Source organism: Heteronotia binoei, chromosome 1, assembly GCF_032191835.1.
Source record: "Heteronotia binoei isolate CCM8104 ecotype False Entrance Well chromosome 1, APGP_CSIRO_Hbin_v1, whole genome shotgun sequence".
Classification (NCBI taxonomy): Eukaryota; Metazoa; Chordata; class Lepidosauria; order Squamata; family Gekkonidae; genus Heteronotia; species Heteronotia binoei.
Genome location: NC_083223.1, coordinates 215,483,789 through 215,508,925, shown reverse-complemented (window position 1 = coordinate 215,508,925; position 25,137 = coordinate 215,483,789). Strand labels below are relative to the sequence as shown.

General features: G+C 43.2%; 1 protein-coding gene across 3 annotated transcripts in view; it reads left to right on the top strand.

Annotated features, from left to right (window-relative positions):
- The window catches only part of THADA (THADA armadillo repeat containing), a 313,338-nt gene that overhangs the window by 39,514 nt on the left and 248,687 nt on the right, over nucleotides 1-25,137 (top strand). For all 3 annotated transcript variants that reach the window (XM_060247508.1, XM_060247518.1, XM_060247527.1), the window contains exons 14-21: nucleotides 9-125; nucleotides 1,022-1,145; nucleotides 4,660-4,811; nucleotides 6,090-6,303; nucleotides 8,310-8,445; nucleotides 9,872-10,008; nucleotides 11,298-11,444; nucleotides 18,801-18,958. In XM_060247508.1, the coding sequence (XP_060103491.1) occupies nucleotides 9-125; nucleotides 1,022-1,145; nucleotides 4,660-4,811; nucleotides 6,090-6,303; nucleotides 8,310-8,445; nucleotides 9,872-10,008; nucleotides 11,298-11,444; nucleotides 18,801-18,958 (1,185 nt within the window). The remainder of the gene's footprint in view (nucleotides 1-8; nucleotides 126-1,021; nucleotides 1,146-4,659; nucleotides 4,812-6,089; nucleotides 6,304-8,309; nucleotides 8,446-9,871; nucleotides 10,009-11,297; nucleotides 11,445-18,800; nucleotides 18,959-25,137) is intronic.

Below are 25,137 nucleotides of genomic sequence, written 5' to 3'. Positions count from 1 at the left end.
TTTAAAAGTTGTTCTGTCGGATATATGAAAGCTCCCAAACAATTTATAGAATGCAGCAAATGAAACCAAAAGATCCAACTAAACAGTTAAAGTGGAATCCACTTGTGATTTTGCAAGGATATAAGGTATGTGTTGGAGCTTGCTCTAAATTTGAGAGAATTAATATAACAGCTGGCTTGCACTTTTCCAATCTAGTATCTTCAGAAATGGGGCACAAAGAATGCAACTGATTTAACTGGTGCTGTGTGATGGGAAAGCAGTTATAAATATGTAAAGCTAGCTTATATTGACAGACCATTGGGCCTGTTAGAGTATTGACTAAACTGACTGGCAGCTGGTCTCCAAATTTAATTTAAAAAAATAATTTGGATACTCCAGACATTTTGCATGTAAAACATGTGTTCTGCCTCTGAACTCTGGCACCTCCAAATGATAGACCTTACTAATTTATTGCCTTCAGTTGTTGTTTAAGTCTGTTGTGATCTGCCCTGAGCCTGCTCGCAGGATAGGGAGGACTAGAAATTATCAAAAATAAATAAATAAATAATTGAACAGCCAAATGGCTGCTACCAGCGGTAGTTAAATTTGCAGTTACTAGCCCTGGCTTTCCAGCCTGCTGTTCCATTTAGCTATATTTGGATCCTTATGGAAATTTAATAAAGGCAAGTGGAAAGAGCAAAACTTACATAGAACCATAAGAAGAAAATGAAGATATGGGTGAAGAGCGAAGCACAAAGAATGGACATGAAACAGGAAGGAAATGGAATGGGGCATTATCCAATTCTTCTTGGTATCCTTTCAGGGCTGAACACAGCAGTTTTGACTGCAAGAAAAGGTAGCTGGAGGATGAGGCTGTGGTACAAGACTAATGCATCATCACAAAGACGGTTCAGTCATGGAGACTTTTAAAAACATATGTTTGAATCATACTTTTTTGTGGCAAAATGTGTTTTCTCCATTTCTAAGATAAAGCTAAAGACTACACACTGTGACCCAATAAAATCTCTGTTCTTTCCTTTAGGATTTCATGTCATCTCTCTGTGATATGCTTTTCGGAGCCCTGTTTCCTGGTTCATCTCATCCTACCAGTTTTACTGCACTGACTCTTTTGGGAATAATAGCTGAGATATTTCCTATATCAGAAGGTAAGCTACCTTGACTGTGAGATGGAGAATTTTATTTACTTCATTTATACTCCCCATGTCTCCCAAATGGGGGCTGGAAGTGGCTTACGTCGATTGCTTAAAAGAGTTTTTTAAAAAGAAAGGGTTTAAAAGTTAAAAGCAAGAAGAAACTGTTTTAAAAAACTGTTTAAAATAAATGCTAAAACCAATTAAAAACAAAAAAGGATAAAACTGTTTAAAGCAAAAGCTAAAATCACTATTTTAAACACTTTTTAAAACCAATTAAAATCAGCTAAAACAATGCTGCTCTGAAGTAGAGGACAGCCTGTAGATGCCTAGTTACACTCAACCCACAGGTGAAACCTATCACATATCCTCCAACCACAGTGCTGTTCTCAGCATAGTAGGAACTGGACCAATTTAACCCAAATTAAAGGAGTAATAAAATATGGGATTTAATAGATCGCCATTAGAAAAGTTATATAGCTATAAAAATGGAGGAAGATAAACAATCTCTGTCGGTATGCCAGCTATTGCCCTCTCCCACCCAGAGCTAATTAGCCTACACTCAGCGTCTTATCGCTGGGCATAAAGAAAACATCCTGAAAGTAAAAGTAAAAAGGTTTCAGCCTGCCGAAACAGCTGCCTTGAAGCAAAACGAAACAGCAAAGCCAATTCCAAACCAGCAAGTTTGAATGAACAGATAGAAAAGAAAATTTAGCTCTTTACGGAGCATGACAGAATACTACCACCTAGCCAGCTGGAACCAGGAACCAAATGGTCCTCCTGTACTCTTCTCCTCTATTACATTGTATCCTCATAATGGTTCTATAGGTAAGTTAGGATGAGAGAGTGTGACTGGTCAAGGTCCCCCAGCAAGCTTCCATGACAAGGTGAGGATTCGTAGTTCTCCCAAATTTTCGCCAGATTATGTTGCTGCCGAACATTGCAACTTTCCCTCTAAATTCCTGTTGTTGTTTTTTAAAAAATAAAATTTGGATGACACTTGCATTTTCTTTTATTTAAAGGGTCCGGTAGTATTAGAGGTAAAATAATTTATTTAAGAACATGAGTACTCCAATGCTGAAGGGTGCAGAATTTAAAGTAGCATCTTGCCTGTTTGTTTCTCCTTATACCCTCTAACCTGAGTGGGAATGGGATTTAGTGCGTCTAAATAGCTCACCTTTGTCTTTTTTTTCCCCTGGAAGGCTTTTGCAGTTTTGCAGCCCAGTCATGTTTCAGTTATCTGAAGCCTACAAAGACATGAATATTCTATCAAATATGAAAGCTTTATTTTGCATTAAACATACGTGAATAGGAGCATTATCTCAGCCTAGTAACTTGGATGTTGTATGGGTTTATTTTTATTTTAAATTTATAATAATAGTCCGTCTTTCTCAATGGGACAAAATGCAGATTACATAATGTAAGTCAAATGCAGACACAACAATACAATAAACAGCACAGTAGAGTTTGGATTTGCAGAAATATAACAAGCAGAAATCTGAAGCAGAGCTGAAACAAAGCAGAAGCATTTTAACAACACATTAAGCAATGCAGAAATTACATAGCAGGAACATACTTTTTCAGCAACAGACACAATACAGTAATATAGTCCACAGTCCTTACCAGTGTATTTTTGGAACCATTTCATTATATTACAGCCCTATTACCTTTGTAAAAAAACCCCTACTGAGTAATTTAGTTTTGTAGAGCTTGTAGAAAGCTAGAAGAGTGGGAGCCTTCTTAGCCTCATCAGGTAGCCCATTCCAGAAGGTAGGGACTATAACAGAGAAAGTACATGTACAAGGCAGTTGTTTCTGCCCATTTGCAGAGTAGCACTCTGTCATGATCTAGCCCTATTCCGTCATTCAGTTGTAGGATTTTCTCTCTGTTTTTTTCCGCTTTTCTGACTGAGCAGTCCCTGTGTGTGTGTGTGTATATATATGTGTGTGTGTGTGTGTGTGTGTGTGTATATATATATATATATATATATATTATTTGAAGATATATGGCTGTCCCACCCTGTCACTTTATTGTATTTTGTTGCTGGTTCAGGCCAGGAACTTAAGGAAGAGTGTGATTTCCCCCCCCCCCCCCTCTAAACTTCTGAAAATGGCACATGAGAGCTTTTAAAGTTAAAAAATAAACAAGATATTTTATTCAACATAGAGAGGAAAAGGTTAGGTGAAATCAGGGGTAAAATGTCTATGGAGAATCAAATATAACTCTGGGGTGACTTGCGGTAATCACAAACTCCAGCTTGCATGTTTCCAGCAAGTGAGAATTTGTAGGCTTTTCACAAAATCTTAGAAATGAGAGGCTTTGGTTTCAGTGTTTCCTAAACATTCCATTTTACTTTCTTGAGTTTAACTGACTCTTCAGATTTCAGTGTTGATGCGCCTGTGCTTAGTGAGGGTGGTTTTAGTGATGCAAAGAATGAAGGCTTGCACACAGTAGTGTTAAAACCACTATATACAATTTATTTACACCTCCACTCTCCAATCCGACAGAATGCTCCGCTGCTCTCCACCATACAAATCCCACACGCAGTAAAGTGTCTCTGTACATTTATACATCAGGTCCAGCCAGGTAACCAATCAGCTTCCTGCTGAGTCATGCTGACAGTGCATAGGCTGATGCAATCTGGCAACCAGCCACCTTCTGTCACTTAGATGATCTACCTGGCAGTTCAGTTTCACTTTCCCAGCATGTGCTAGAAACTGTTTATCATTGCATACAACTGACATTCAGAAGTCAGGGACATACTACCAACTACCCAAATTTCACCTCCGGGCACTCTGGGGATCACTCCAATCTTTGAGCTGTATCTTTTGTCAACTGAGCAGGGAATTTCTTCTCTAACTAGAAGATCTGTCCCTTTTTCTGGCCTAAAGGGGGGTCTTTACCGATCCTGCCATTCCTCTTTGCCAACCTTCCCAGTCTTAAGACAGGGTTAAACAGTTCCAGTTCTCAGTCAGAGCTGAAACTGAGTTCTCTTCAGCAGTCAGTTCCCAAGTCTTTCTGTTCAACTGACACTAACCAATCAAATTCCTTTGAGGAGCCTCTCTGGCTCTGTGAGACATTAACCCTTCACATGGTTACATAGCACTTATGAGCTTTTAAAGTGCAGTCTGTCAAATATCTGCAGAAGACCCTGCTCAGTTGAGTGAATTAGGCTTCATATGTTCACATTTTTTTCTGGGTGATGTGTGATTTCAGCTGAACAATTCTCAATACGAGAGCAGACACATGAGGAACTGTTTTAAATGGTTCATGTTTGGTCTTCAGTTCCTTTTCCTAGTTATGGGGTGGGGGTATCCTGTTTGTATAAACAATGCCCAACAGCATGTTCTCTCCTAAGTACATCCTGTAATTTAAAAAGGCAAAAAATTCCTAAATTGTTACTGTTGAACTGTTAACATTGACTTGATTATATTATGCCAATCTGTATGTAAATGTTAAATGAGAAGTAAATTCTTTTCCTCCAAGAATATAATATAGCACCATGGTGTGTAACTTTGTTTTGAAACAGGCCACAGCCCAGTATTGTTTCAGATAACACAAGAAGTTGAACCCAGCCGTGTTCAAACTCTACTACACTGTTTTGCTAGCACATTTGAGGAAGTGAAGGTCTTGGCCTTTGAATTTTTGATGAAACTTCATTGTGCACTGCCTTATTTCCAGGTATGGAATCAGTTCATTGATACCGATGCTGTCTGTTTACAAGACTTCAAAGAATAAAAGTGTGACCTTAAACCAGAGACTTGAGGTTGATGGTAGTTCCTAGGATGGCAAGTTTGCCTGGTGAGCTGGTGGCAGGGAGGGAGGGCGGGCAGACCAGGACCCATTCACTGTTTCCCCGAACTGACTGTTGGCAAGCTTAATGGCTTCAGCTGTGGCTTCTCTGTTGCCTTAGGGTTGGCAGCTGTGATTGATTTGGCCAATGCTTGCTTTACTTGCATGTGCTGACCACTTTATGACAAGCTTGTCACAACAAAAATCTAATAAGTGAAATAAATAATACAAAACAGAATTAGTACTAAACTATAACAGCCAAATGAAAGTTAAAAACAGTGTCAACAAAGAGGGGAAAACAAAAGCACCTATGACCAAAACCAAAGAAAATGAAAACATCTTCACCTGGCACCTAACCAGAGAGGTGCCATGTAAGAAGATTCCTTGTAGCAGTCTGGATTTGGCCTCAGCACCTCTCATCTGACCTTTATGTTAGTCCAATTTCAATGTTATTACAGCTGTACACATGTGAAGATTTATGTAATGATGCCCATTTCTGTGTTATAGTGGTTCTTAGAGGCTAGTTAGAAAAGTTCTTACTTGTCAGACTGATTAGTATTGGGTGGGGACAGAAATATTTAACTTGGGCTTGCTATATACTGCTTATATACTGCACGTGGTCTAGAGTTTAGTGTTCTGATCCTTAATTTCTGTTTGTTAAGATGCTTGCTGAACCCCGATAGAAACAAGGTGAAAGCTTTCCAGGGGAGGGGATGGATGGATTAGAATGCCAGATTGCAGCTGGGATTGAGTTTATTGATCCTTGCTTCTCTGAAACTGCTGACTGATGTAAGAGAAGTTTCCTGCATGGGGGGAATTGCAATGCAGTCAGCATTCTGATACCTTTGCAACTCATATATATTTATATCCCAGGGGTTTGTGTTTCATTCCAGCCTTTCCCTTCTGGAAGCCTCTGAGGTGTAATGGGGAAATGTCTCCATTGGGATATTGATACACAAGCCCCTGCAATGCAGTAGATTAAATGAGACCCTAATTGTGGGATATAATGAGCCATGTGATGTTAATGCTCCAGATAGGATCTGTTAGTTGAAGTTACATACCCCTAATTCAACTCCACTTATTGTTAACAGAAAGGCTAGATTAGTATTGATTTGTGAACCTGAGAAATTCTGCAAAGAAACCTGCTCACCTCTTAACATATTTTAGGATCCTGAAAAATTGCAGCCATTGTTCCAAGTGGCAATGCAGCTCAGCACGAGCACCAAGCCATATGATTGTGTGACTGCTTCGTATCTGCTGAACTTCTTGATACACCAGGAAGGCCTGCTCCAGGTCTGTTTTAAAAATCACCTACTTCTGGACCCGTTTCAGCCAGGGGAGGATACCTCTTCTGACCTAGTGGAAAAGAATGCTTTGGCTGGTCAGTATTAAACAGGGAGGGAGAGAAGCTTGCCTGGTTTTTTTTCTAGCCTCTAAAATTCTGTAGGTTGCTGTTGTGGCCATAGCAGGCCATAGCATTGTCAGTGAAATGATGCTTCCTCAAAGTGAACATAAGGGTTCTGTGTGTATTAGCAGAACAGTGAAATGGAGTTTCCTGTGGACAAATTTGCATATTTTAGGGTTTCCCAGTAATGCAGAAAAATACTTATCAGTAACCCCAAAAAGATTATCCCATAAAATGGCCTGATAAGTGTGCTTATTGCCCTACAGGCATGTTATAATTACAATTTCAGGACCATTTTATATCTTTCTTTCTAGCTATAAGTCTTATTAACCTGTCATTTTGGAGAAATAGTTGGTTAATCATATTGCTAAAATTTAGAAACAATTCCAGATGTACATTGTATTTCTTGTAGGCTTGTTGAAAAATTATAAATAATGATATGTTTTAGCTCTTTCTGTTGTTGGATGGCTGCCTGGATTTTGTTCCAGAGGATCTGACCAGGGTATTGGAGGCTGTGGCTGGGTGATTGCAGCAGACCCAGTTGAAACTCAGTCCAGTGAAGATGGAGGTTCTTTACCTCAGCTGAGGGTGGTGGTGGTGGTGGTTAGGAATCAGGCTACCAACCTTGGACAGTGCATCACTTGTGCTGGCCCAGAAGGTTAAGAGGCTGGGGACGATTGTGGATGCCTCACTTTCTATGGAGACCCAGGTCACCACAGTTGCCAGTTCGACCTATCATCTTTGGAAGATCAGGCAACTTGTGGCCTACCTCTCCATGCAGGACTTGGCTACAGTGACCCACATAATGGTCACCTCCAGGCTTGGTTACTGTAACTCACTTTACATGGGCTTGCCTTTGAGACTGATCTGGAAATTCCAGCTAGTACATCTGCTGATTGTGCAGGCGTGCATTCAGCTGGAGGTATGCACTTGCACTTGCTACCATTGGATACTGGATCCATTTCAAGGTGTTGGTATTGACCTTTAAAGCCTTGCATGGCCTGGGCCAACATATCTGAGAGACCTCCTGTCCCCATATGTTCCTTGGAGAGCCTTGGCTGACCAACATTTGCTGGCTGTCCCTGGACCAAGGGATGCCTGCTTAGCCTCAACGAAATCCAGGGGGGGTTTTCTGCCCTGTCCTGGTGGAACACACTCCTGCTTGAGGCCTTATAGGCCTGGATGAGGTAGTGGGCATCCAATCAAGTCAGCCTCCCTTGCTGAAGCTCTCCATCTCTATGTGGCCCAGATTGAGATCTTATGAGTCCAGTGGCTCCAGCTTTCATGGCTCCTCTACTTTAATTGACAGTGCTACCTGTTTTAGCTTATACTGTTTTAAATCATTTTAGCTAATGAATTTTTGTGTTCAGCTATTGTTGTGATCCACCCTGAGGCCATTTGCAGGGAGGGTGAAATAAGAGTAGAAATAAATGAATAAATCACCAATTATTAGGGCAGTCTTAAGCAGAGTTGCACCTTTCTAAAATTCAAGGATGTTAGGTGGCCTAGAAGGTGTATATTTTCCCCTTAGGATTGCACTGGACTTCTGTTAACTCTTTCGAAGCATTGTTGCATTCGACTTCCAGGAGATAGTACCAACTTTTAAAAATCCATGCTTTTGGTAGTAGACTCAGTTTTAGTTGCTATTTAGTATTTCCACAGTCAACAAAAAGAAAAGAACAAGTGTATTTTGAGTTAGTCTTCATGTGTCTTCCCTCAAGCTATATCTGGCCTATATGACCCTCTGATATTTTTCATTGTCTTTGTAAACATCTTCAATTGTGTATCAGATCTCTTGAGAAGTTTGCAGTGATTATGGTGGGTATTGTATGAGTTTATGTCCAAATTGCCACCAATTTGCTGGAATCATTGTGCGCTTGTCTGTTGGCTAAAGAATTTTATTTTTTTTATCATATCTCTTTTTAATGAGGTTGTAATCATCACCAGTCTGCTTTTTCTTCTGTGTTTATATCCACTTACAGTTATTAAGAGTTTGTTAGAAAACCTTGAAGGAGAAATCCTGCAAGCTGAAAAGTCTCTGTTGCAAGCAGCTGCCTCATTCCCAATGTATGGCAGAGTACATTGCATAACTGGAACCTTGCATCAGTTACCATTAAAGTGAGCAACTTTACCTTATACTATTAATAGGAATTAAAATTATTTGTTTCCTCTGTGGTTCAGATGCATATAGCTGCGGTTGGGCAAAGGCTTGTGTCCTGGTGAGACCTGGCCAGGACTCCGTTGAGAGGCCCCCTGTGATGCCCCTTGGAGTTCTGCAGGGCCCCGAGAGCCTCTGGAGCCCCGACAAGGCTGTGCAACCTGAGCCCTGGCCAACTTACCGGGGAGTCAAGGAGACCACACAGGAAGCTGCTGTGCTTGGCGAAGATCATGGCTGAGCTGAAGATGGCCCCAGAAAGGGGCAGGTCCAGCGCCTGCACAGCATGTCTGGGGGCCGGCAGGGAGGGAAGCCAACCAGGCTCAACAGTCGAGCCAGGGCCTGGCCTTGTGGCTTCTGCTGCTCAGCTGAAGACAGCCCAGTTGCGGGGTGGGGTGGGAGCAGAGACAGGAGGGCAGGGAAAGAGCAAGAGGGAGTAGATGAAGGGGAAGATATGCCAAGCCCTGACGGCTGGGCATCTTGGGTTATAAAGGGGAGTGAGGTTTGACCGCTGGGGAGGGTGGAGAGATGTGGAAAGGATAAAGGGTAGTGGCTGAGTGGGATTGAGAAGAAACAACGCTAGAGGACTGGGCACCCCCAGAGAGAGAGAGAGAAAAAGACAGTCCCAGTAGGGGCGTGGGAGCCACCTGGGTGACCATAACCTGGTTCCTTGCCCAATTCTGAGACCCTGGCCTGCAAGTTAAGCCTTGGGGTGACAGGGCAGGGCGACATGGACCTGGGGTGTGATAGCTTATTGGTGCAAAGGGACAGGAGAACTCTGTGGAGCCCAGTGTATCCTGTTATGCTGCCTTGGTGTTGCAATTAATTTACAACTACTTGCTGTTGCACATTAAGTTTGTGGTATTATACCAACATGGCTGGGTCCATAATATTGTGACAGTATTTAGATGGCATGTAAGTGTGTGTTCCGTAAAGTTTATTGCTACTGGTTTTTTCCATTTCTTTGTCTGTCACATCACAACTGTGTCGCTACTGGTTCCTGTTTTGGCCTTGATGGTTTCTTTTCTATACAGTACTATTAATTAACATTGCTGTAGGGTAAATATAGTTTATTTTGACTGAATTAGTACTGGAGGTTATGATGCTGCACTTGTATAGCTAGCCTTGTATATATTCCCTCATCATTATCTAGAAGTACAGCATTTTCTAAGGACTGAGTAATAGAAGTGTCGTTAATATTAAATCAATCCATCTGTGCTATTTTAAAATTACTGTGTAGTATGATTTCTTAACCCCAATATCATTATTATGAGATAAATTTAATCTTGAATAAAGTTGATATTATGCATGTGTATTTTAAAAACAACCTTGTATTTAATCTTTACAATTGTGTGATCACTCTGAAATTTTTGATTTACCTTATTTCAGAAATTTGACACTGATTCCTGAATGGAAACAGATGATAACAAAGCTTATACTGATATCCTATAAGCTTTCTGCTGTAGTGTCTCCAGTAGTTCAGAGTTCATCACCTGAAGGACTTATTCCAATGGATACTGACTCAGGTAACCCATGAATCTTTCTAAAAACTTCAACTCTTCTTAGGTTGATTACTAAAAATCTTTATAATATATTGAATTGTAACTAGTTTGCTTAACAAAAGCTCTTATTTATATGCCATTTATTCTTCAGATGCTTTCCTTCATTCTCTCTGTCACACTCTGCCACCAGTGTTCTTTCACATAGTAAGATGGCTAGTATGTTTGTATGTGAGTGCCACTGACAGTTTACTTCTGGCTTGCTGCTGGATTTGCTTCTACCACTGTGTGCTTTACCTCGGCCTAGTTATAGTGATAACATTAAATGATTGATGAAATACTCATCAGGGCTTCACTGATCCTCTACATCAAATGCTTTAAGCTTGAGAACAATTTCTCAGTTGAGTCTGACTTGATTCTATGCATTTCAAGTTGTACACTATCTGCCAAGGGCTCAATAAAACTGTGTTTTATTTTTCTCCCTTGGAGTACAAGAAAAATAGCATTTTGCAGGCCAATTCTGTGGCTTGTGGGCTCTACTTTGCAGTGGTCCAAGATCACCCCAGACTCCTAACTTGATCTGCTAAAGAAAGCTTAATCCTATTGTAAATCTGATAGATTGACACTGTCCAAACTATCCTAACATTCTGTTCTGTTTGACTTAAGCTTATTTGTTTAGCCACTTGACTAGATCCTCAAGACATGGCCAGCACCTTCATGGCTGCTTCTGGAGGCTTTGATAATGAGGTATAAACCTTTGGGTGTCATCTACACTATGACGTTCCTGATGGTCTCAGCCAAAGGTTTTTCCTAGAAATTAAAGACCACTGGGGATAAAATGGACTGTTGGAGTACTCCACATTTCGGGTCTCAACCAGCTGATTCTGCTGCTCCTGTGAAAATCCTTTGCCTCGTGAAAACAAGAAAAAGAAAAAATAACAATGGAGGGCTGTTGCTTTTACCCACACATTCATTGCAGTCAGTTACCAAAATGTCACAGTCCACTGTATCAAATGCTGCAGATAGGTATAACTATACCTGTTGTTAGTGAGAGATTATGTTTTAATGCTGCTATGTTTATGTAAGGTGATTTATTTTCAGTTCATGAATGCACTAATTTTCTTCATGGAATGTGGACTGAAAGGTTCAGCCAAAGATGAAGCTAAAAAGGGAGGACAGTTTTGATGACAGATTTGAAGGAAGGTGAAGGGGTTTCCAGGCTTAAAGGAAAAGTAATGCATAATCGTTAGACTTGAGAGAGTAGGGGGCCTCTGGACAAGTATTTGTTCTTACAACACCATTCTTTTTGCACATAGACACTTCAGAGCGTCTGCAGTTGATCCTCCGTGAAATACAGCCCTGCGATACAAATGATTATTTCACAGAACCAAAATTGTTGGAAGAACACTCTGAGCTAGACCATGCCAATGAAAGACTTGAAGACATTTGCACTAAAATTAGAGGTACTTTGTGGTGAAACCTGTGTGTGTTCTAATTGTGTTGACTGAGGATACAATATGGTCATGAAGTAAGAATATTTTTCCATAGTAGGCAGACTTTCTTTCTTACTCATCACTGCCTCAAGTGTGTTGGACCATGAGAATATATGTTTCTTTCCAGTCTCCATGGCCTTCTGTGATGAACTGCGCTTTTAAAAGTGTAGAAGTGCTGCACAATCATCTGAAGGGCTGTGAAAGGTTAATTCCTCACAGAGACAGAGAACCTTGAGTGACAGGCTGCTCCAAGCAATCTGATTGGTTAGCATCAGTTGAGCAGAGAAAAACTTGAGAGTTGCAAGCTGAGGAGAGAGTCAGATTTCTGCCTTGACTGAGTTGAGTCTGATTTCAGTCCTAGCTGAGAAGAGTTGAGTACTGGCAGTTTCAGAATTCAGCGCTAACTGAGAGCAGTTTAACACAGACAGCAGAACTGGGGAAAGTTGACAAGAACGAGTGGGTAGTTAGATGGACTGGAGACTCTCATTCAGACCAAAGGAAGGGGCTAGATCTTCTAGTGGCAGGAGAATTTCCCTACCCAGTGAAACAGCTCTGGTGAGTACAGAGATCCCTATTATTATAATCAACAGAAAACAACAATAAAATGTATATAACTCCATAACCACTAAAACTATAATGGCTTGTTACAGTCATCCTTTGTTACAAGGACTTCGAACTAATTTGTTGCAAGAGGCGGATCTGACATAAATGAGACTTTGTGGGGCTAGGCCAAACATATAATAAAATGTAATGCCAGGTAGCAGAGATATAAACTTTATAAAGGATACATACAAACACAAAGATATTATTATTTTTACTTCAAATACAAACATGCTTAAAACTCTTGAAATATTTTGTTTAAAATGAAAAAGGAGGCAAATAGTGGGAATTGGCAATGCAAGTTTTAAAATAAAACATCCAGAAAAAGCATAAGGATCACAGTGGAAACTAAAAATATAAAATGCTCTGAGCTTAGGAAAACATGAAATGGCTGAGCATTGCAAGCTTCTCCCCCCCACCCATGTCTACTCAGATTGGCAATGGTTCTCCAGTGTAATATTCCCCTTTGGCTGTGGGTTCCCAGGATAGAATACTCACTAGGCATCGGTCCTCAGGTCCATTCAGCAGAGACAAGCCAGCTCAAAGTGTCAACCCTTTATTTGCAAGGATACAATTCCAGCAAGCAACAGCTTCCACTGGCCATACAAATGCTGGAAAGTGAAACTATTCTTCAGCTTCCAGAGACTCTTCAAGTGTACAGATTACTGTACAAGTTTATGAAAGTATGCATGAAAATTGGTATATCCCATTGTTCAAAAAAGGGTCCTAGATAAAAATGGGTAAAAGCACCTGTAGTTGGTCTTGGACATTTGAAAGAAAGTTAAGGATCCATAAGTCCCTCTGGGCTCTTAACGCGGTTTCTAAGGATGGAGGGGGGGGGGGAGGGAGAGAGAGAGAGAAAAACATGAACACCTTGTCTTTTCCTCAGGGAGATGAATGGAACTTCAGAGTCAACCATATCAAATGCTGCTGAAAGGTCTAATAAGGCCAAGACAGATATTACCTTGTCAAGGTTTACTTGAAACAGGAAGGTATTTCAAGTTCCACTAGTAGATTGGAGACAAGACTTGAAAGGATCTAAAATTTTTAATGTTATCTTGAAATGCTGCAAGCAATGTTGCAATCACATGTTCAGTTTCCTTCCCAAGAAAGGCGAGGTTGGAAACTGGCGTCTTGTGAGCTTTCCTGTTGGTGGGCCAGCCTATCCCTAAAGTCACATGTGACTAGGTTCTAACAGGCTTGTAGTTGCATGGATCTTTTCAGGTCCCCTGTGGGCATGTTGTTTTTGACTGTTTAACAGCCAAATACGTTAAGCTGTTTGACTACAATCCCAGTTACGATGGTTTGTCTGTCTTGCTTGCCTGCTGAATGCTCTTCCTATAGCAGATGGATGGTTGAATTGGTGGAGTGAGGACTGAAAGGTATTAGATGTTTGCTAGGCCTAGATACCACAGAACAGGTTGCTTCCATTTATGTCTTGATGATGTAGCTGTAATAGGAAATCGTTATAAAGCAAGGTTGTCAGTTGCATTCTGACAGCTTTTAATTACAATTATCAATATAGCTACAGTTCTAATAATTCTAAAGAATTTTTAATGAACTGAGAGTTGAAATAATCACCGCAGAACATAGAGATTTTGTACAGATCTGAAATTATAATTTTACTTGCCAAAATTCTCTTCACCTCAATTTATGATAGGCTTATTATTATCATTTATTAAATATATAGACGACCCTTCCAGGAAGGGCTCAGGGTGGGGCACAACAGGTTAAAATACACAGAATAATTAATTTCTATTTACAATAAAAACAAGAAGATTTAACGATGGCATAAAATTGTGCTTCTCTCCCTACGTTGGGCGGATAAGGGACCACTCATGGACGAGGCCACAATGAAAGCCATAGTGTGAGCTGTTCCTCTCCTCAGCCATAGGCCTGGAGGAACATCTCTGTTTTACTGTTTTGACCTGTGCCTCCTGTTCATAGTAGGAAGATTCTGAAATTATATGGTGTATTATTTATATTCTGATATAGTAATAAAGTCCACATTATTGCATTGTCACTGGTGCATTGACCCAATGGTAAAGAATTGATGGGGCTTTTAGTTTAATAAAATCTGCATGTGATTACATTTTTATTGTTGCTCACCTAAAAAGACCACTAGGTGGTGTAGTTGAATTTCACACACCTGTGGCCTTAAGATATCATAGTCTGTGTTTCTAAAGTAAGTAAAATGCTGGGAATGTGAATTTTCTCTTCTCTCTTCCTTCTGTCCTGATATGAATTCAATTACAAATATTAATCTTCATTATTCATTATGTTTCCATAGCAAAAGCTGTATTAACCCTTTCAGCACTTTCAAATTCTTCAACTGGATACATGCACATTTGTATACTTCATGCCAGCACACCCAAGTTGAAGTATTTCAACTTTCCTAATTATGGGTAGAATTTTGTAGATCCATGAAACAGTTCTTTACATCTGCTTTTATAAACAAAACTAGGAGTAAGGCTCGTTGTGAATACAAAGGGCTCTAGAAGGAGGCTCTGGGCGAGTGCCACACCCACCCTTGCTGTCTTCTCACCCACCCAAGTGAAGGCATTCACTCCCCTCCCGCTCCTCAAGGGGAGCTGATCTCTGCCATCTGGAGAGCAGTTGTAATTCTGAGTGATCTCCAGCCCTCACCTGGAGATTGGCAACAGTGGCTCCCCAGGAGGAAATGGCTGGTTTTGAGTGTGGCTTTGTACCTGTCTGAGGCCCCACCTTTCCTCACACTCAACTGTCCCCAGGCTCCACCTCTCAAATCTCAAGGAATTTCCCAATCTGGAGTTGGCAACCCTATCTCCTCAGCTGACCATAATGGGATGAAGCTGAAGCGAGGAGGGAGACAGGGAGTGACAGGAAAAAGGCAGTAAAGACAGTGTTGTATATTGTACTGTGTCTTGCCAGAGTTTGAGTCTTCAGCTAGGCTACTAAGAACACTAAGCTTTGGCCAATCAGGAAAGAGACTGTTTTGGAGGGAACTGTCCTGATTGGGCCTTAAACGAACATTTGGATTGGCTGATTTTTGGGACGCTAACATTGCATATACTTATTAAAAGATGATGGGCTGGAGGCAATGTCTGGAGTGTATATAAGTGGGATGTTGTTGAACTTGTGTGTGTTTTGTTTTAAATCACTTGCTGTTTTTGAAGAAGAGCTGTTCTGGCCTTATTTTTTTTATAGACAGGAAATGTTGGACAGCTCCCTGGCTTATTTCAGAGGCCTTTGGAGGTTGTCTGTATTGGCAGGCAATCTTTGTGGGCCATTGATAAGGCGGCAGAGGTCTGTTGCTGGTGGCAGCCACAAAACCTTTTGTGAAGCTGCAGTATAGTAGCAGTCCTTTCTGAGGCCAGTTGACAGAGAGGACACAGAGGAGAATAGGAGATGTGTCTGTCTCTGAGGTAAGACTGCTTTTGGTAGTTTGTTCAACGTTCTTGGGCCAGAGTAGGAGGGGGCAGGGGAGTCAGCCAGTGGGAGGCGAGGGACTCTGACTGAACTATGATCAGTCAATGGTTTCTGGAGTGCATGGAATGCACCCCTAAATGAATGGGAGAGCTCCATTGGCCACCCCACAAAAGAATTATGATATATAGGAATAAGGCCCGTAGTGGAGAAAAAATACAACAGGCTCTAAAAAGAGTGCCCCTCACCCTTGCTGTCTTCCCACCCACCCAAGTGAAGGCATTCACTCCCTCCCCACCTCAAGGGGAGCTAATCTCTGCTACCTGGAGAGCAGTTGTAATACTGAATGATCTCCAGCCCTCACCTGGAGATTGGCAACAGTAGTTCCCCAGGAGGAGATGGCATTTTACTTGTCTAAGGTCCCACCCTCTCCAGGCCCCACCCCTTAAATCGCCAGGAATTTTCTAACCTGAAGTTGGCAACCCTGGCTTCTTCCCTTTATCTGTGTATCTAACTGCAGGTTTCCATTGCCTTCCTCCTCTCTTCAGCCGCTACACAGGAAAATAACAGTATTTCTTCACAATGGAGGGGATCAAAGCAGTTTACATCATTCTCCTTTCCCCCTGATGTGATCTGAACAACCTTGTGAGGCAGGTTAGGCTGGGAGTCTGTGACTGGTTCAAAATCACCCAGTCAGCTTCCATTGCAAGAAGGTGGGTCTGGCAGATCCCACTCTGAAGCCTTAACTCCAATGCCAAAGTGGCTGTCATAGGGGGGCTGCTGCTGAACAGTAGCAAGCAGCCAGGTGTAGGATAGCTAACCCCAGGTGGAGCCATCCCTTTACCTGCCCCTCTGACTTCAGGTTTACATTTCCTTCCCCCTCCCTGCGGCCTCTACGTAGGAAAAGAAGTCTTTCTTCACTGTGTGTGTGTGGGGCCAAAGTAGCTTACATCATTGTCCTCTCCCCCTTTGATCTGAACAACAACCCTGTGAGGCAGGTTAGGCTGGAAGTCTGTGATTGGTCCAAAGTCACTCAGCTTCCACAGCAAGAACCTGTATCTGACAGACCCCACTCTGAAGCCCTAACTTGTATGCCTTCCTCAAACACCACCACAGAATCTCCAGGAATTTCCCACCAACCTGGAAAGGTATCACGGAAGGCCTCTGGGTTAGTGCCTCCCCACTCTTGCTATCTTTCCACCCACCCAAATAAAGGCCCTCCCCTCCCCCACATCAAGGGGAGCTGATCTCTTCCATCTGGAGAACAGTTGTAATTCTGAGTGATCTTCCGCCCTCACCTGGGGATTGGCAACAGTTTTTCCTCAGGAGGCAAGGCCTCTCCCTCAGAGGCCTGTAGCAACACCTTAGGAATTCCCCAACAACTACTAAAGGCCTCTGAGTTAATGCCCCCCAGGCTTGCTGTCTTCCCACTCACTCTGTCCCCCATCTCCAGGGGAGCTGATGGTCTGTCATCTGGAGAGTAGTTCTGAGTGATCTCCAGCCCTCACCTGGAGATTGGCAACAGTGGTTCCTGGGGAGGAAATTGCTAGTAGCATCAAGGCACCCTGAGGTGCCTTGAACTACAGACAACACATCTCTCTCCCCATTCTGGAGAAAATCACTGCTTTTAGAGGGTGGACTGTATGCCATTCTATTTGCCTGAGGCCTCTCCCTTTACTGAGAAAAGTAGCCTGGGTTGTCTAGCAACAGACTCTGACTAGCACTTCCCAGGGGGCAGGAAACACACCCAGCAGGGCCAGGCCTTGGGTAAGCTTGGGGCAGAGGGCTGTTGCTGGCAGCCATGTTAAAGTTTGGCTACAGGAGCTGAAGGCCTCAAACTTGGGCTTCAGAGCGGCTTTGTGCCTTTTTTGCTGTGAAGTGGAAGGAGCCAAATTTTTGCCATAGATGGTCACAGGAAATGCTGGAAAAGCAGTGGAGATGTGTCTCCGTCTGAGGCAAGTTCATTTTCGCGACTTGGGGGAGCGTTTGGCAGTCTATAGTGGGCAGGTGACACTGAGTAGAGCCAATAGGAAAGCCAAAGGTTGCAGAAGATAGTGGTGAAGCAGCAGAGATGTGTCTCTGTCTGAGGCAAGTTTTGTTTTGGCAGTTGGGGGAGTATCTCAGTCTACAGTGGGTGGGTGATGCTGAGTAGAGCCAATAGAAAAGCCAGTCTGGTGACGGAGGCTTCATTATCCAATTGCTGATGGAGTGCAGTCTCACCCAGTCAAAACAAATGAGGGAGCTGGGGTTTCCTGACATGAAACCAGTTTTATGTTTATAGATAATGATGTACATGCCCTAAGTCAAAACAACAATGACAGACGTCATGGACCCTAATTCCTTGCAAAGCTGGGCAAAAACGGAAGGCTGGGGTTGTTCAGAGGCACACAGGTCTGTAGGGTTTTGGTTTGGCAGAGGAAGGAATTGTCCTGTCAGTTACCACTATTGCCCTGATTCAGCAAGGGCAGTTCATACCTGGTAAAAGTTTTTGTGGCATATATAAAAAGGCAGTACAGGGATATAACCACAAATTCCTAGTCCTATGCCTGTGTGTACAATGCTTAATGGAGTCTGATGCCCTCAAGAAGCTCCTGATCAGTGGGGATGATAAGCAATGGCATTCTGACTGCTTGTTCCCTGAGGAGGCTGAATCTAGGCTTCATAAGTTGACTTGAAGTGTCAGGCCTGACAGCTTAGTCATCTTTTCAGAAGTAGAGAGAGACTGTGGGTCCTTGTATATAGCCACATGTATCTTGCTAAAGACTGCTTTTATAGCCCCAGACTTGAGAGAACTTAGCTACACAGCTCTTCTTGTCATATCTCTTTGGAAGAATAGGCAGTTGTCCTTTCATATTTTGGTTGTTGACGTACAAATAATCACTGGCTTTGAAAATTGAGGCTGGTCCTTGGGACTACCTCTTCTTGTACCCCACCCTACCTCAAGATAAATTGACCTCACGTTAGACCATGGTTCCATCCAGCCAAGTGTGTCTGTTCCAAATGGGAATGTTTTTTTAGACTCTCCAGCAGACATCTTTCCCAGCCTTTCTCCCTAAGATAAGCTTAATGGTTGGTGCCAAGGATTGCATTAAAGCATGTACAATAATAGCAATGTATCATCATTATTATTGTACATGTTTTAATGCAATCCTAGATAGACAACTTGACCATTCTGACAGTGTACCATGTCCATGGACAATGTGCCCATCCATTTGTTACTTAATGTTACTTCTATATTTTTATCAAAAGTATTTTTAGGGTTTGATCCTATACCTTTTTTGTGTTCACTCTTCCTTCACACATAGTGTTTTACCTTTCAAGGTGGAGAACAGCAAACATGTGATGTAACAGCTCAGATGGTGCTAGTATGTTGCTGGCGAAGTATGAAGGAGATATCATTACTTTTAGGCAAGTTGTGTCAACTTCTGCCTTTGCAAGCTGTTCCTGATCCTTCAGATGTGCTAATAACAGAAGAGCAGGTATGAAAGTTTAATATTCTCTACTATTGAATTCTTGATTATTTGAAACAGTTTGATGCTGTTAGGAAGTCCCTGCTTCCCTGCAGCATTGTGGCACATTTGTGCACCACCCAGGGTTTATGCAGATTTTCATCTTTCCCAACCTGCTTTGCTGCAGAATTTTGGAAAATATCACAGTAAAGCTGGCATATGGGTGGGAATGTTTCCAGCAGCAGCCATTTCATGCAGCAGCCATTTCCTCTCCAGCTACTGTTTGTTTATTTATTTATTTTTAAATCAGCAATTTAATGTTATAAAATACACCAAAAGTAAGTCTCAAACCTCTTTTGTTGCTGGGGTAAAAGGGAAAAGCCATATTTCCTCACCCAAGGGAACTAAAGACTTACTTTTTAAAAAATGAAATCTGGGAATTCAGAGAACCTGATACACAGTTTGGTATATTTTAATATCTTTTTTCAGTTACTGATTAAAACAGTGGTGGTGTTTGTGTTTTAATTGTGATCATTTTGCTGCCTGTGTTACCCTGTTGTCATTTCATTGTTTCTCCTTATATACTACCATTTTTGTTTATTGTATCTTTGCTCTCTTTGGTCATTTCTTTGGTGGGAAGGCTCTTTGAAGGTTCGCAGAATTGGCTGAATGTTAAAATAATAGTGGCATCAATTTACATCCTATTATTTTAGGAAGATAGTGTAATTAGAAACGAAGCAGAATGTATCAAATACATTAAATATAAGTGTTACTCACAGATGTCAGAGAGACATGGAGATTTAAGGGTTAAGTTACAAAATAGTGCAGGTATTTGCATCATCAAGAACTCTATCCAATAGGTGGCCAGTTCATATACATTCCAAACACTACTCCAAACTCTAATGGCCTGGTTTGCCAGACAAAGATTACATTTTTGTATTAATACTTGTATGATAGCTCAAGAAAGCCAGTTCACATGTTCATATTAATTTCATTTAATTTTCTCCAGTGTGCTGATTTTTATATTTGCCAGTTATTGGCTCTCTAAGATCATACAAAGGGGGGGTGGGGGTGGGCTCCCTCTGGGTATCCTACCCCCCCAGGGAAAGTGTATGCGCAATACATAGCCTCTTCTCTCCCGGTGTAGTGAATGCCGCGTGGTCACTGTCTGGCTATGCCTGGCAGATGGTCACTGCAATGGCCTCTCCTGCATTACTGCATCCGTAGCAACACCTTCTCGCTGGTCCCCCCCATTTTTCACAGAGTTTGCTACGTCATAGTGCGACCGAATTGTCCAGCGGTATAACCGGATGGGCAGGCTGGGCCCACCAACCTTGCCAGCCTAAGAGAAGGAAAACTCGAACATCAAACCCGGGCAGATAGAGCTCGTTAATGTAACACCTACCACCTGGAGGACTCGCTGCCGGCGTCCCGGCTTACTGGGCCATGGCAGATGACCCCCAGGTGAAAGGGTGGAGCCAGTACCGCGCACACTGGGCTTCACCTAAAAAATTCCTCTGCGCAGGCCTGAAGGGCATATCCACATACACAACCCACAACGCATCAAGTCCTGCAGCGATGGGCAAGGGGCGAAACGGCAGGTGGAAGGTGCCACTGGAAGCCGCAGTCCCGATCCTGCATGTAGGCGGTTCAGGGTATTGGTTGCCTGATGCTAACCCGGAGACGAAAGCATTTTTCGGCAGCACCCTGAACGACCAAGCAGCCTTATCTAGGGACAGCACTGCTTGTTCCACACGGAGAGGGGCCTAGAAAAGGTGGCCTAAACAAAGCTCGTCTCCTCCACCCCAGTTGGCTAGCCACGGTCAACGGGCATCCTTACTTGCGGTCAAAAAATAACAACAAAGAAAAGGCATGCACCTGCCTCACAAAGTGTGCAAAGACTAAAGCTTGCGTGTTGGAACATCAGAACCATGCTTGACACAGTAGACAGTGGTCGCCCTGAACGACACTCTGCTCTAGTTGCCCATGAACTTCTCAGGTTGAATATCGACATAGCAGCTCTCAGTGAGGTCCGTTTCCCTGAGGAAGGTAGTCTTCAAGAACACGGTGCTGGCTATACCCTCTACTGGTCGGGTAAGTCAAAGGCTGAGAGCCGCCTTTCTGGCGTTGGCTTCATGGTCAGGAACTCCATTGCCTCCAAACTCGAAAACCTGCCAACAGGTCACTCAGATCGCATCATGTCCATGTGCCTCCAAAACAAGCAGCATGCAACACTCTTCAGTGTGTATGCCCCAACCCTTCAAGCAGATCCTGCAGAAAAGAACAAGTTCTATGCTGATCTACACAACCTCGTACGGAAGACCCCTACAGAGGACAAGGTGATCATCCTTGGCAACTTCAATGCCAGAGTAGGTAAAGACTCGGAAGCCTGGAAAGGAGTACTTGGCAAACACGGCACTGGCAACTGCAATGACAACGGGCGCCTCCTGCTAGAATTCTGCATGGAGCACCAGCTCACCATCACCAACACTATCTTCCAGCAGAAGAACAGTCTGAAGACAACCTGGATGCACCCACAGTCCAAGCACTGGCACCTTATCGACTACATTCTGGTGCGCCAGAGAGACCTTCGAGATGTCTTACACACCCGAGTAATGCCCAGTGCAGAATGTCATACGGATCATCATCTTGTACGCTGCAATCTCCGTCTTCACTTTAAACCCACACCCAGGAGAGGAGGTATCCCTCGGAGGAAGTTTCAGGTTGGCAGTCTCCAGTCAGCCGAAGTTAAAGCTGCCTTCCAGGCAAAACTCCAGTCAAGAATTGAGGACCCCAGTTGCCCCACAGACCCTTCTCCAGAAGCACTCTGGGAACACCTAAAAACTACCGTCCTGCAGATCTCTGAAGAAGTCCTCGGGTTCTCCACAAGGAAGAACAAGGACTGGTTTGATGAGAACAATCAAGAGATCCAAGATTTACTGGCGAAAAAGAGATCTGCCTACCAAGCACATCTTGCTCAGCCCTCCTGTCCTGGGAAAAAAGCAACCTTTCGCGCTGTATGTAGCAACCTCCAGTGCAAGCTTCGAGACATTCAGAACAAGTGGTGGACCAAGCTTGCTGAGAGAACCCAGCTGTGTGCAGACACTGGTGATTTAAGTGGGTTCTACGAAGCCCTGAAGGCAGTATATGGTCCATCATATCAGACTCAGAGTCCCTTGCGTAGTGCAGACGGCCAAGTGCTCCTCACAGACAAGGCATCCATATTGAACCGGTGGTCGGAGTATTTTCAGGTTCTCTTCAGTGCCAACTGCGTAGTTCAAGATTCAGCAATTCACCTCACCCCACTTCAACCAGTGAAAACAGAGTTGGATGAGATCCCCACTCTAGAAGAGACTGTTAAAGCCATCAAGCAACTGAAAAGTGGCAAGGCAGCAGGAGTTGATGGAATTCCACCAGAGATCTGGAAGCATGGGGGCACAATACTACATAGCACACTTCACAAAGTACTTGTCACCTGCTGGGAACAAGGCAAATTACCACAGGACTTTCGCGATGCAATCATCATCACCCTATACAAGAACAAAGGAGAAAAGTCAGACTGCTCCAACTACCGGGGGATAACCCTGCTCTCCATCGCAGGCAAAATCCTTGCCAGAATACTCCTGAACAGACTGGTGCCCGCCATTGCAGAAGAACTCCTCCCAGAGAGCCAGTGCGGCTTCAGAGCTAACAGGAGCACCACCGACATGGTATTTGTTCTCAGGCAGCTCCAAGAGAAATGCAGGGAACAAAACAAGGCTCTGTATGTGACTTTTGTCGACCTTACCAAAGCTTTCGATACCGTTAGCAGGAAAGGCCTGTGGCAAATCTTGGAACGTTTAGGATGTCCCCCAAGGTTCCTCAGTATGATCATCCAGCTACACGAAGACCAACGAGGCAAAGTCAGACACTGCAACGACCTCTCGGAGACCTTCCCAATAGGCACAGGTGTAAAGCAAGGCTGCGTTCTCGCGCCAACTCTCTTTATGATCTTCTTTAGCATGATGCTTCAAAGAGCCGCAGTAGATCTAGATGATGACGATGGTGTCTACATCCGCTATCGCACCGATGGCAGCCTGTTCAACCTGAGGCGACTAAAGGCCCACTCCAAGACAATGGAAAAACTCATCCGAGAGCTACTGTTTGCTGATGATGCTGCACTCGTCTCCCACTCGGTATCAGCTCTGCAGCATATGACGTCCTGCTTTGCAGAGGCTGCCAAGCTATTCGGCCTAGAAGTTAGTCTGAAGAAGACAGAAGTTCTCCACCAGCCTGCACCCCAGGAAGATTATCACCCTCCCTGCATCACTGTGGGTGAATCAGTTCTGAAGACAGTCCAGCAGTTCAGCTACCTGGGGTGCATCATCTCCTCAGATGCTAAGATCGACAAGGAGATCGACAACAGGCTGGCAAAGGCAAACCGTGCATTTGGCCGACTGCACAAAAGAGTGTGGAGCAGCAAGCATCTGAAAAAAGGCACAAAGATCAATGTTTACAAAGCGGTTGTGATGACAACCCTCATCTACGGCTCCGAATCGTGGGTTTTATACCGTCATCACCTGCGACTCCTTGAGCGCTTTCATCAGCGCTGCCTTCGCACCATCCTCAACATCCACTGGAGTGACTTTGTGACCAACACTGAAGTTCTCAAGCGGGCGGAGGTTACCAGCATCGAGGCACTGCTGTTGAAGACGCAGCTGCGCTGGGCAGGGCATATTTCTAGGATGGAAAACCGCCGCCTTCCCAAGATTGCCCTGTATGGCGAACTCTCCACCGGCCATCGAAATAGAGGGGCACCAAAGAAGAGGTACAAAGAGTCCTTGAAGAAATCCCTTGGCACCTGTCGCATCAACCATCACCAGTGGTCTGACCTAGCCTCAGATCGCAAAGCATGGAGGCACACCATCCACCAGACTGTCTCTTCTTTTGAGAACGCACGCATAGCTGGTCTTGAGGACAAAAGGAGATTGAGGAAGAATCGCACTGCTACAGCACCAACCCTAAATCAGACTTTTCCCTGCAGCCACTGTGGCCGGACTTGCCTGTCCCACATTGGTCTTGTCAGCCACCAGCGAGCCTGCAGCAGACGTGGACCACTGCACCTTTCTTAAATCTTCGTTCGCGAAGTCAAGCCAAGAAGATAGTTGAAGTGAGAGTATGGGAACTTATATTTCTTCAATTTTATTTTTATGACAAGGATTGAGGCCTAAAGGATTATAATGAAGATGGATAATAATCATAGCAAACGGTTTTTTCCTTATCTTTATTTTACTATAGTTATAAGTTTTTTTTGAAGATTCTTAAAATGTTAAAACTACCTTTTATTTCTTGTACTGCTTTACACAGAGTGATTGAAGTGTGGAATGTGCTGTCAGAGGATGTAGTGATGGCCACAAGAATAAACAGCTTTAAAAATGGGATCAGATTCATGGAGTATAGTTCTATCAGTGGCTATTGACCATGATGACTGAGGGGAACCTGCACATCCAGAGGCACTAAACCTCTGAATCTCAGAACCAGGAGGTAACATCAGAGGAAGGCCTTGGCCTCTGTGGCCTGTTGTTGGCCCTCCACCTGGTTGGCCACTGTGAGACAGGATGCTGGACTAAATGAGCCATAGGTCTGATCCAGCAGGGCTCTTCTTATGTTCTTATGGAGGGTTGTATGGCTGCTGCCAGGGACTGGGGCATGGAACCGTCAGGAAACCTGCCATATGAAATTTCCATTGCTGTTGCACTGTGTCAGTAATTACAGCAGCAATGGGGAAGCTACACAGGTCTGTTCCCATGTGGGAAAAACTATTACAGCATTCTGTGGTCCCCATTTGTGTTGTATAGTAAATAATGTTGATGTGTTGTTTATAGACAGATGATAAAAAGTGTTCACTAGATGCTGACAGTACCTGTGCTTAAAATTTTAGGATTTAAAAAATAAAAATTGGCTTAACTGTTGTGTAATTCACATAAAAAGTTGTTTTAATGGTAAATATGTTTGGGGGAAGATTCATAGACTGCTCACACCAGAATAAGGCTTTGGAAATAAAGAATGCAGCCCAGCATTTATGAATTTTTGATTTTTAGAACACTTTAATGACTATTTATCCATTTAAAGAAAGGAAGAATATTTTTTTTTAAGACTGATAGCAGTCACTTTCGTGTGTTATCTATCTCTGGTATCCAAGCCATGCATGTGTGGGGAGTCTTCCATTT